At 40.8% G+C, this 12,775-nt stretch overlaps 1 protein-coding gene across 1 annotated transcript in view; it reads left to right on the top strand.

The window, feature by feature from the left end:
- Positions 1-12,775, top strand: part of SYCP2L (synaptonemal complex protein 2 like) — a 112,941-nt gene that overhangs the window by 83,684 nt on the left and 16,482 nt on the right. The window contains exons 25-28 of the mRNA XM_075588544.1: positions 88-250; positions 1,829-1,881; positions 3,643-3,802; positions 5,662-5,759. Coding sequence (XP_075444659.1) covers positions 88-250; positions 1,829-1,881; positions 3,643-3,802; positions 5,662-5,759 — 474 coding nt within the window. The remainder of the gene's footprint in view (positions 1-87; positions 251-1,828; positions 1,882-3,642; positions 3,803-5,661; positions 5,760-12,775) is intronic.

Here is a 12,775-nt window from a genome sequence, read left to right as displayed (position 1 = left end):
TTTGCTCTACTCTTAATGGACAAAATGTTTCACCCCCCCCCCCCAACCACACGGAAAATAACAGAGCTGCTCTTTTCCTTTTCCCAGCCCCAGTCTGCTAATTACAAGAAGCATCTTTTCTCTGAAAGTAATGGAGTAGCTAGTAACACTCACAGTGAAAGGAGCTGGATCTTGGATTTCCAGAAGAAATCCTCGTCAAAGTCTGCTGACTACAGCCGTAGGAAGCATAGAAGTAAAAGTAAACTCAAAGGTACCGCAAGCTCAACTTGTGCATTGCACAACAACCACACTCACCCGACCGTGTCTTCCATGCCCACACCGCCTGCTATGGGATCATAGGAGAGGACACTGCCTTTGGTCTGGCCGCAGAGCGTAGTACCGTGGTGTTATATTTGACCGGCTATCCTTTTATTTTTATTTATCCCACTGTCATGCAGAAAATTCCTGATGAGCCAGTGCAATTGTTGATTTTAAATTACATTTTGAATGTATTATAATATAACAAGCATCTTTGTTTCTGTAGCAACCATTTACAAAGTCACATCCCCTTCCTCTTCTGAAACAGGCTCTGGCATACCCCTTTTTGAGCCCCGCCCTCTAGCATTGAACCAATTGTATCTAGTGACTGCCTGGTCACATGATCTTCCCCACAGAACTTGGCATCTTTGGTGCTCTTCTGCTGCACTGACAGCCATTTAGTGAACCCCTGAGCCGAATCTTCGCTGATCGGTCACAGGAGAACGGAATGATCGGCAACTTAACTAATTACTTATCACTGTGTGGATTGTATTGATGCAGATATAAAGGGGGGGAGGGGGGAATAAAAAAAAGTCTGCTTGGGCTGCTGCTTTAAATACCTGTACATTGCGGCACTGACTGTTCCCTTTTATACAGTATTGTACCTTTCCCTCCATTGTTCTTGTCTTCCAGTCCCTTATCTTATTGTAAAATTCTAATAAATACAGTAAGAAAATAAAGCTCTAGCTACATTCTCTTTTTCTACAATATGTCTTACGTGCTCACTCAAAGGAAACTGCAGTAATCTTGGCAGGTAAATACTAGTTGATCTTCTCGGGTCTCCCTTCAACCTATCGTGAACTCTGCATTTGAACTTCTCTTGCACTCACCCATATTTCATGCGGTCTATATAATTTTCTTAAATACATTACATGCTTCTTCCCCTCTTCACATTCGATCTATAGCATCTCAGTTTCTTGGCTACTTTTTGTTTGCCCAATCACTTGTGCTTTGGAACTAAAGCAGAACACAGTGTGCCCTAGGTTACATGGTTGCCTCCAACAATGCAGTGTTTGTTGTTCTGTGCCCTTTAGTTGCACTTCCTGTACTTAAGATTTTAGTTAAGCCATTATAAAGTTAACAAACATCTTATCAAGTTGGCGAATAATACAATGGTCATGAAACTTCTGCAGTGTTGTACAGGCATACCACGGTTTAAGGAGACTCTCTTTAAGTACACTCGTGAGTAAGGACATATCGCCCAGTAGGCAAATGGCAGCTCACGCATGCGCCTGTTGGCACGTCCTGAACAGCAATATCTGCTCCCTACCTGTACCGAAGCAGTGCACAAGCGGGGAGACTATAGCGCCTGTTACACATGCGTTATTTACATCAGTTATCCACGTATATGATGATTGCAGTACAGTACATGCATCGATAAGTGGGTAAAAGGGAGTGCTTCACTTTAAGTACATTTTCGCTTTACGTACATGCTCCGGTCCCATTGCGTATGTTAATGCGGGGTATGCCCGTATAACTATAAGCCCAGAAGTGATGGAGCTATATTGGTTACTTTTTCTTCTTCTTCTAGTGTTACCGTTATCCTCTGCAAGTAGTGATGATGAAGGCCAATTGAAAAACAGAGTACGTGTATTTTTGTTCCCTTTTCTGTCTTATAAAATGGCGGTTTCCTTGGTGAACAAAACACATGGGAGCAACCGCTCCCTGTAAATGGCTTCCTTAGGACAAAAATCCATTCCTGTGGAGTGGGAGAAATTAAACTGGTACGCAACGCAATCCCTTATCTACGGTGAAAAAACTGTGCCAAGAATTAGTGTACTAAAAGGGATAAATGAAAGGTCGCTTATATGTGAAAAGACAGGCTAAGTTGGGGGTAACGCTTCAGATCTGCCAAAAATATACCTATATACTTTCACATGGACCGGGAATAGGAAAAAAGAAAGAACACGTATTAGTGAAATAGAGTAAAAACTCAACGTGTATTAAAAAGAAAAAAATGCAACTCACAAACAAGCAATATATAGAAGCCTTTAGGTATGGTAATCTCAGAAAGATCACAGGGTATGCTCCTTAAAGTTTTGTGTGCTTTCCTGTTTCTCACTGTTAATGTTCCAATAGAGTTCTTGCTGCAGTGTTTGGAAAGTCCTCTTCCCTAGTTTCCATGGGGAGACACCGAAAACTCCGATGTGGACTGGCAGTCAACTTCTATCTGTCGTGCAGACGGACCTTCCCGCTTGTCTGTGTGGAGAGACACTGGGAGCTCCAAACCGGGCTTACTGCGGCCTGACGTCACTCGTCCGTGACGGAACTGAGTAGTTGTGACCCGGATGAGACTGTGCTTGATGTCCGAGGCAGAAAGCAAGTAGGCACACTGAAGGGATGCCGTGTAAAATGCTGCATACAAAGCAATCCTACGCGTTTCACTCTGACAAACTTCCTCAGGGATTATTCCCATAGATAAGTGATTTGCGTTTGCGCACCAATTTAATTTCTCTTTCTTGTTTGCCAAGACAAGCGAAAACCTTGTCTTTCTGGGAGCTGCACCGCCTTCACTTTTTATATAATTATATTCATTTTGTATTCAATATTATATTTTAGTAATTAATTTGCACTTGTTTCACCCCACCAAAGTTACTTTATTCCTGTGAAGTGAAAGTGTTACTTATTTGCTTCCTATGACATATATATTTTGTAACTTTTTTTTTTAATGTACTTACTGGGTGATTCTAATATCTGATATCTGTTCTCTATGGGTTTGCAGTTATGATGCCGTTAGTAGGCAACTTGTTGAAGGGAACAACATTTAGATATAAGATTTGCAAACTGTTTAAAGTAATTGGCTAAAAAAAAATCATGAAAATCCAATAGAACATTGAAGATACCATTTGTTTGTTTTCCCCTCTTGATTATTTAAATGTAACCCTTTAACCACAGTGGTACCATCAGTTTGCTGTTGTCCTAGTTGGAACTACAGTACCCTTTCAGTGTGATATCTATCTATCAATTTAGGTATGCCCATGCTTAAATGCTTAACCCCCCACCCCTCCACCCCATCTTGCATCATTATCCTTTCATGCAACAATATTTATTTGGTTCCTGGTTTATTGTGGAAGCATTAGCTGGATAAGGGGGTCTTTTTTCTCTCAATTAATTTAATCAATAGCGGACATTTGGCTGACAGACTGGCAACCTATTTATAATGTTCCAATATTCGTGCATCTACCCAGGTTACCGGTATTTATTGGAAGGGAAGTTTTCTGCGATTATATCACAATCCCAAGAAGCCTGCAAATTGAACCTTTTGGATGATTATGCACTGCTATATGGGAAAGTGTGTTCCCTGTGCCACTTGGTCACTGGTGTGTTGTTTTGTTAAATTCTCAGGGTAGCATTTCAAGATTTACCACGCTTAAAGGACGCAGACAAGAGGGCGGCAAAGCTAAGAATCTTACTTCCTCACAGTTAAAACTCCCGGGCATTTCAGCTCTGCTTACCCCAGGAGACTCTAATCTACTGTCCTCAAGTATGTTTCTTCAGTTTGAGAGTTTTTGGATAATAAGCTATTTTTACTTGTACTTTGATCACAAATTTGTGGCAGTTGGTACCCCTCAAAATGATACCCGGTTGGATTTCTAAAAATGATTGTGTGCTTTAAACAGTTTATAATCAATCTGTGATTTAACAAAAATACAAATTGCCCTAAAAATAGTGTTCCTGTATAACTCAGATGTTTAAGGTGAACTATTTAAAAGCTTTAAAGGTGTGAACAAAAAAATTAATGAAATAAGTATACTGTACCTGAGCAGCATTTCCGTATATAGGCAGATGTAAATTTGGTTTAGCAAAGACTGCTCCTTTTTAAAATTTACATTTATTGTTGAGATTATGGAGTAAAAATGAATGTATTGCATTCCTTTATGTAGGCCCGAGCTATGGCCTAGGCACTGCAAAAAATAATGGCTGTATTAATTATGGTAAATTATTTTGATAAATTCCTTAAAGATCTAGAGAAAAGTAATTGAACAAATACGACACTTAACAGTTTTTGTGCCTTCCGTAAATGTTATAATTGTGCAGCTGAGTGCCGAGCCCTTCGGCCTTTTGGGAAAGTAGTTTGCCAACCTGCCGTAAGATAAGATGGCCGATCGCACCAAATCGGTGTTTCCAGTTTTGCTGCAAGTCTGAAATGAGGAGAAAAACAACAAATCTAGTTCAAACTTACCCATTGGATTTACAAGCTAATATTGTAGATGAATTTCTTTTTATCTAAATTTTGTGAAGGTGTCTATGGGCAGGATGTTAGACACATTGCTGACAAGTTGGTGAACAGTTTCCCGAATGTAAATATTGCCTTGCGAATGTACTTCCCAATTTTCGGAACATTGTGTGAAGGTGAAATAACTTTACACCAGTTTTGAAGTGAATTAAAGAAAATATCTACAATTGGGCAAAAGAAACTCGTCTCTTTACTTTCAATAGAATGCGAATTACATTGCAAATTAAATGGCGATGAAATAAAGTAGTTTTAAAATTTCCTAACAAAATTTTTTTTGAAAATGTTTGATGGAAAATTTGTTGTTAATGTAATGATAAAATGGTATATAAAAAAAAATAAATCAACAGGGGAAACCTAATCTCTAAAATATATTTGGAGAAAATACATTTTTAACCTAAAGCACCATATCCCACACGTTTTTTAAATGGAAGCATATTCTTAACTTTTTTTTTTTTTCTGTATCGTGACAAAGGCAGTTTACTTAGACTCTCCTATAGAAATTGCATTGTGCGAAAGATCTTCTAGACTTTAAATGGGGGGGGGGGGGAAATAAGTTGCAAGTGAAGCAACAACTTTTTTATTTTTTTTATTTTTATAAAGAATAACTTTTTTTCTGTTAAATCAATAATTAGTTTTTCATACACTTCCATTAAAAAAACAAAAAACCTGTATGTATGTATAATATTTGTGCACTGACTATACTTATTTTGAGGGGTTCAGGCTTTTATTTAAAAAAAAAAAAAATGTCCCTTTCTAAAAAAAATAGTGTGTGTATATCACCTCACAGCCATAGTGGCTAGGAAACCTTTCATCTGACACTGCCTTTTTATGCACAGTTATTTGTGAAAGATTAAATTAGCATTGTTTTTTGTCCAATTTATCTTTGTCTGACCCTTTACCCCTCCACCCCCATTTTTTTATTTTTTTTTACTTTTCATTTGCCCTCAACAGTTGAAAAAAATGTACAGGGATTTCTTAAATCTTTAATAATCCCAGGAAGGCCTGTGATGCATTTTTCTTGCCTGAATTTTAGATGGGGGACTTTACAAATGTTAGAACTTAGCTTGTTTTTCTTAAATATATATTCTTTGTGATTTTTTTTTTTTTAATGTATATTTGTATGCTAGCCGCTATTCCTCTTTCTGATTTGGATGATAAAGATTTAATGGATCCACTAGAAGATTCTTCACCAGGCTACCCTAGACCTATAGAAAACCCACCAAAGGTAACAATCCTTTTATTTTATTCACCAGTAAATAGTTTTAGCATGCGGAACTATTGATGATTATTTTACTTGGTATACCACTAACCGTATGCACATCTCACGAAGTATTGGCGTTACAGCAACAAAACATGTATGCAATAAATCAGTGAGTCTAAAATAGCTGCACCAGTAGGGATCTCTGTGTTATATCTTTACTGGCCTTTCTACCCTCCTGGCTGTAAAAGGGCTAAATCTGGTGGTGTTTTTCAGACTTTTGATAAATGGCCCCCTATGTCTGACCTACAATAAAAATGTACTTCCCAACTTTCTAGTTTTCAAATACTTTTTGAAGGAGCATTCCCACCTACCATGTATTTTTTCCAGTGTGTCTTCCCATCGCAGCACATGCAATGCTGAAGATGCCATAGCATGTGCTGACACAGGAGCCTTCAGGAGAAGAGGATAGTGGGAAATAATATTTTTTAATTTAATCTTTCCTGAACGGAGCTGTTTGAACCCTGTAGTTCCAGAGCAACGAGGCCCAGAGTCCACCGGGCAAATAGGAAGATCCAAAGTGGTCGGAGGGCCATGACTCCCTCCCGCCGTATATAGAAAAGCTTTCCATTGGTGACTCCAAGGTTGTGTTTGTAGTCCGGTGCCATATTTTTAGTGGGGTTTTGTGTTGTCGAAACTGGCACAAAAATTTACAAATCTTTTAGGAACCAATTCAGGTACGCTAAAAAGAAAGTTTCCAGGCGGAATTGCTGCTTTAATATCACATTTTAGTGAAACCTATTTATTCGGTGTCTGATGACTCAATCCTTTATGATGTACGATCTGAGTTTTTAATGTATAGATTTTTTTTTTTAATTGGATAATTTTCTCTCTAGGAATGATTTCAGAACCCAGTGATGTCATGCTTTTACAACAGGACTTAAAAAATAGAAACAGAGCAATTTATTTCCTGCTTTCTACGTCCTCTTATGCATCCAAATATTAATGTGATAGCTCCTCAAATCTGGTAGGACAAGCCCTTCTTATGACCACTATATGAGGCAGCATCATCCAACTTGGGCCAGTTATTCTTGTCCTACCATAGCTGAAAGGACGCCAGGCCATTTCCCTGCCAGTTTTATTCATTTTTCCACTCTGTTGCTGCCCTAAATGGGCAATTTCCCTACTGTTACCCCAGAGGGACTGCTTTCATACCACCATGGTAATGCTATTACATTGTCTCTTGTTGGAACCTCTGGTTGCTGTTTTGCTTGCCTCTGAACTTCTGCGCCTCTCCTGCTCTGACGCCAGAAATGTGACCACGACCATTCTATCTCTCTCCTGCCTCGACCTCGGTATTGTGGTCTTACTGATTCATGATCTAGATCCCAGATACAGGTCAAATCTCCACCTCCTGGACAGTGCAAAGTGACATACACAAATGTAACATACACAAATGTAACATCTGTGGAGTGGGAACGTCAAAACACAGTGCTTCGGCGCCAGGAGATGATGCTATGACGCAGAGTGCGTTTTTGGCTAAATATTATGCAGTGTGAAGCCAATCGTTCTGCTACCTGCCTCCAAAAGATTTTGCATGGATAACATTAAAATGTCTAAGGAAAAACGTCTCCGTTAATTAAGTAGTCTTCAACGTCACACTTGCAGTCTGTTGATGAAGCACCGTCTCGGGGTCTTTAGAGAGGCACAGATCACAAACTTCATGGGATTTACTGCCTCACCTTTTTGTTGATGTCGAGTTCCTTTAAGATGGATGCAAAAGACAAGCTCATTAAGAATGAGAAGATCTGGGGGTCCAAGACCAGGCCTTTTTTGCTCAAAAAAATTGGCTAGGCCTTTTTCTGTTCACAGTTCTATTAAGGACTTTGTGAAGATTGAATTGTTATCACTAGATAAAAGACCAGCGTTGACTAGAAAATTCATGGAAATATACCCCTTCAGTAAAGAGGACTGCAGTATTGGGGTAATACCGCCAAAGGTCAACAGAGCTATCACCAAGATGGTAAGGAATACCACAATTCCCTTATGGAGAGTGTTTTAAGCAAACAATACTCTGTTATCAGAATGATGCAGAAATCAGCAACCCCAATGCCCTGTATCTCGAGGACCATCAGATTTTGTATATCCAATCTGGAAGATAGAATTAAAGCAGGAACATCAAGACAGAAACTCTTAAAGGAGTTTCAGATCTTAGATTTGATTGACTCTTTTGTGTGATGCTTCCATGGACCTCATCAGGCTGCGGCTAGATCCTCTGCATATTCAATAGCTGTGCGCTATAGCCTAAAACATGGGCTGTGGCCTTGTCCAAGAATAGACTGTCTTTACATTATGAAGGTGCTTATCTCTTTGGAGAACCATCGGATAATATTTCCAAGATGACTGGAGGGAGAAATCCATTTTTACTACAGTAGAGAAGCTTACAGCTTTCATGCCTCCAAGACTAGGTTTCTAAGATGCAAGGTGTTATAGACAAGGGAGAAGTTATAATCGGAATTGCAGCATTATTGAGGCAAAAAGGCATTTTTGTAGTCTCGTACTTAGGCGACTGGTTAATCAAGGCACCATCAGAGCAAGGTGCTAGGGATCATGAGTGCATAGTGCACAACGTCTTTGTAGACCACAGGCGGATCATCAAATTAAAGAAAAGCCGGCTTCCCCCAGCTCAAATCCTTCAATTTTTATGTGTCAAATTTGACACAAGGAAAAATATAGTATCCCACTCAACCTCCTCCAAGATCCTCAAGATTACAAAGGAGGTCCGTTTATTCAGAAGCCTTACAAGACAATCAAGGACCAAATTCATTTACTTAATAGGACTTCTAAACTCGGTCACAGACTATGCCTTGTCCACTTTTCACCTCAGACCACTTTAAAGAAATGTCCTCAGTTGTGGGGGACATCTAAATCTACAGTAACTCCAGAATTCAGGCCACCGTTGTTACCAAGTACAAAGCTCCACCTACAATGGTGAACCTCAGTCAGCTACTTGCACAAGGACAAGTCTTTGATCCCTCTGGTCTGGATAGTATTGAACACCATTGCAAGCCTCACATGTTGGTGAATAGTTTGTCAAGATCAGATAATCCAAGGACTATGGTCACATCAAGAAAAAGGTCTGCTAATCAATGTATTGTGAAGTTAAAGCAATATTTTATGAGATTCAATGTCTTCAGGCCTTGAGTGGTTCCCCATTAAGGGTCCTTCTGTATCTAACAACGTCACTGCAGTAGCATATATAAACCGACAAGGAGTCCATAAGTTCTTTCATTAGCCTACAGAGTACTTAACTGAGTGGAGAAAGATTCCATGCATCTCCGCAGCCTTCATTTCAGGAGATGGAAATTCCAAAGCTGACTTTCTCAGAAGTCCTTCCATTCATCCAGGAGAATGGGTACTAGACCTGAAAATGTTCAATCAGTTCAGCAATGGGGTTGATCTCATGGCCTCATCTGTCAACAAGAAAATACAGATGTGTGTCAAGATGGCACGACCGGAAAGCCATAGCCAGAGATTTCTCGATCACTTGAGATAACATCTGTTAAATTTTTCTCCCATTCCCTCTGCTTCAGCGAGTAATTAACAAAATCAAGAGACAGGGCCCAGGTTCTCCTAATACCCCCATATTAGCCCAGAAAGACTTGGTTTGCGGATTCAGCGGCAATCCAAACCATTAATTTGTTTAATTTTTTTAAAAAGAAGGGTATCTCCAGAGCTGAAAGGGATGTAGATGTGAAGAGCACATCAAAAAGATCCCCACTAGAGCGCACCGCAGACCTGAGTGATATTAGATCTTGGTCCTTTCTACACATCTACATCCCTTTTGTCTACGTACTTATTCCCTGGCAGCATGCATCCTCATTCTTTACTTTATTTAGGGTTTTGAGCGAGGTACCACAATTTCTTACAGTATCAGTACAGTACAGTATCTCCAGAGCTGAACTCCATTGACTTCAGCTCTGGGGGCACCCTGCTGTTGGAGGCACTTACCTCTGAAGTGCATACAGGTAACCACTCAAGGGTCCACATTATGGCTGCTTTTCAAAGCTCCCGGGCCCTGCAAGCCAATAGGAAGCTGTGATGTCACCTGGTGCAGCTTCTTTTTGACCCATATGGCACGGGAGGTTTAAACTGCAGAAAACTACAGGACATACTGACACCCCCTTTGGAGATAAGTATCTCAGGAAGCAGGAGCCCCGCAGAGCTGAAATGAAATGAGGTTCAGCTTCAGAGACACCCTGTTTCAATCCTGTACTAAAAAATGAAGACACAAAAAAAGCTTGGTTTGCTCTTTAAAGAGCTTGTGAGTACAGGAGCCATGGGTTTTTCTGACATTTCCTGCATTAACTCTGGATCCACTTTGCTTCCCCAATCTTTAGTTGCTCAAATTGATGGCGTGGGACTTGAAAGGCTGGCTTTAAGAGTGCAAGGTTTCTCTAAGGCTGCGTCCAGGGTCAAGGCTTAGGCGCTGACCTGTGCTGAGGCGTGCTGACGATTCTCAGTGAGCCCCTGCAGCCGCAATGAGAGCGGCTTTAGCAAGGGCTCGCGCACGCTTCCGCAAGCGTGCGGAAGCATAGATCTTATTCAAAAGATAGATTTTTCGCACTCACGGGAGCGCAGGGCCGGTCACGTGAGCGGTTCGCCCAATGAGGGCGAACCAGCTCCGTGACGTCACAGCCCCCCGACACGCCGCCGGACCAAGGCCAGGGAAAGCAATCTCTTTCCCTCAGCCTCCACACGGCTGCAGTCCTATGGACGCAGCCTTAGTTGTATTGACACTTTTGCATCCCAGAAAGCTTGTGACTTCTTTCCTCTCTCATTGCATATGGAGGACATTTATACGTTTGTGTAAATTACGAAAGGTTGAGTCCTTGCAGCTGGAACTCCCTAATATACTGGACGTGCTTCAGTAAGGATTCCAGAAGGGTTTAAAACAGATTGACTTGGATCCTATGGTCTCTAGATTTATTAAACCAGTGTAAAGGATTAGGCCTACTTTTAAGGATCAACGTGCCTTCATGGGATCTGCACCTAGTGCTACAGCAACCCTCTTCTTCCTTGCTTGAACCGATTTGTGAGCTCCACATTAGATTACTCACAATTAAATTAGTTTTTTCTAACAGCAATTATGGCGCGTAAGGTAGGAAAGCTAAAGGCTTTATCATGTTGCAGACCATTTTTTTTCAGATATACAAGAATAATATAGTGTTAAGGACTGTCGCACAGTTTTAAACCAAACTAGTATTAGACTTTTATATCAATCGGGATATTGCAGTACCCTCATTTTTGTCCAACTCCCATTTCTGACAAAGCATCACTGGCACAATCTGGATGTACTTGGGGCTCTAACAATATATGTGCAGATGACATACAGGCATACCCCGGTTTAAGGACACTCACTTTAAGTACACTCGCGAGTAAGTACATATCGCCCAATAGGCAAACGGCAGCTCACGCATGCGCCTGTCAGCACGTCCTGAACAGCAATACCGGCTCCCTACCTGTACCGAAGCTGTGCGCAAGCGGGGAGACTATAGAGCCTGTTACACATGCGTTATTTACATCAGTTATGCACGTATATAACGATTGCAGTACAGCACATGCATCGATAAGTGGGGAAAAGGTAGTGCTTCACTTTAAGTACATTTTCGCTTTACATACATGCTCCGGTCCCATTGCGTACGTTAATGCGGGGTATGCCTGTATCTAGTTGGATTATCTATAGGCAGCTATATTTGAGACATATAGAATAGCAGGAGAAAATCCTCCTGTACGTTTGAAGGCTCGCTCTACTAAGGCTGTCGCTGCTTCATGGGAAGAAAAGAAATGTGTAAAGCAGCAACTGGTCATCTTTACACACGTTTATTAATCAATACAGTCTGGATGGACTAAAAATTTGTTAGAAAGTTCCTTCAAGCATTGTCCCAACTGTAGAAGGAAGTACTCCCAACAGTCCTGGGAAGGCTGGGGTACATCCCATGATTATTTGGCTGCCAAAAAGGATATAGTAGAAAAGAGGAAATTTACCTTCTGATATTTGTTTCTCTCTGGCAGCGCACGTCCCTCCCTTGAGTCTTCTTATTTTTGGCATGTTAATGTTTTGCACTTCCTTTTTATGTTTTAACAGAAGTTAACTGATCTAAGGTGAAGAGTAAATGAGTACTTCAGTATTAGGTGATACTTTTTTTTTATGTGGCTAACAATTGTTATTATAAGACAAGCTTCTAGAGTCCCTCATATAGTGGTCACAAGAAGTGCTTGTCCTAACAGCTGTAAGGAGGAGTAGCTATCCCATTAGTAGTTGTCATAGAAGACTTGAAGAAACAGAATTACTGAAGGTAAACTTCCTCTTGTTTTAGTGGATAGAGAGGGGCAGTTCCAGAATACGGTAGCTTTGAAGACCTTTCTCATAGAGCGGGGAAGACGTCTCTTCTCATGTGTAATAGAGATTACCACTCGCTTTCTAGCAATCGAAGATTCATCTACGTTGCTCCATGAACTGGATTCACTATGTACAAATCTGTAACTATTTCTGTCGTTATGAATTGGTGCATGTTATTTGAAAACCGCAATCCTGCTTTCCTTTTTGACATTTGTGTATTTTATTTTTGCATTATACGATTGAAGCAGGGGGTCTCCGGAGCTGAACTGTGTTCATTTCCGTTCTTGGGACCCCCTGCTTCCCAAGTTACTTGCCTCCGTAGTAGGTGCCGGTAGTAGCTCTGGCTGGGCTACATGTGGGGCCATTGAAATGGCGGCTTTAAAGTCCTGCGGGACGGTTAGAAGAAGTGATGTCGTTCCTTCCGTCTTTGTATTGGCCCACATGAGCGGGACATTTAAACCCGCGAAGCTGCTACTGACACCCCCTTACAGAGGTAAGTATCTCAGGAAGCAGGGAGTGCCCGGAGCTGATATTAATGGGGTTCAGCTACTGTATGGAGACTCTGCTGCTTCTCACCTAGTTTAAAAGGAAACATTTGTTTGCTGCTTTAAGAGATAACATTTAAAAGGTATGTATTTGG

The sequence above is a fragment of the Ascaphus truei genome, chromosome 2 (assembly GCF_040206685.1).
Source record: "Ascaphus truei isolate aAscTru1 chromosome 2, aAscTru1.hap1, whole genome shotgun sequence".
Lineage (NCBI taxonomy): Eukaryota > Metazoa > Chordata > Amphibia > Anura > Ascaphidae > Ascaphus > Ascaphus truei.
The sequence above is the reverse complement of the archived record's forward strand: the minus strand, read 5'-3'. Positions and strand labels throughout refer to the sequence as shown.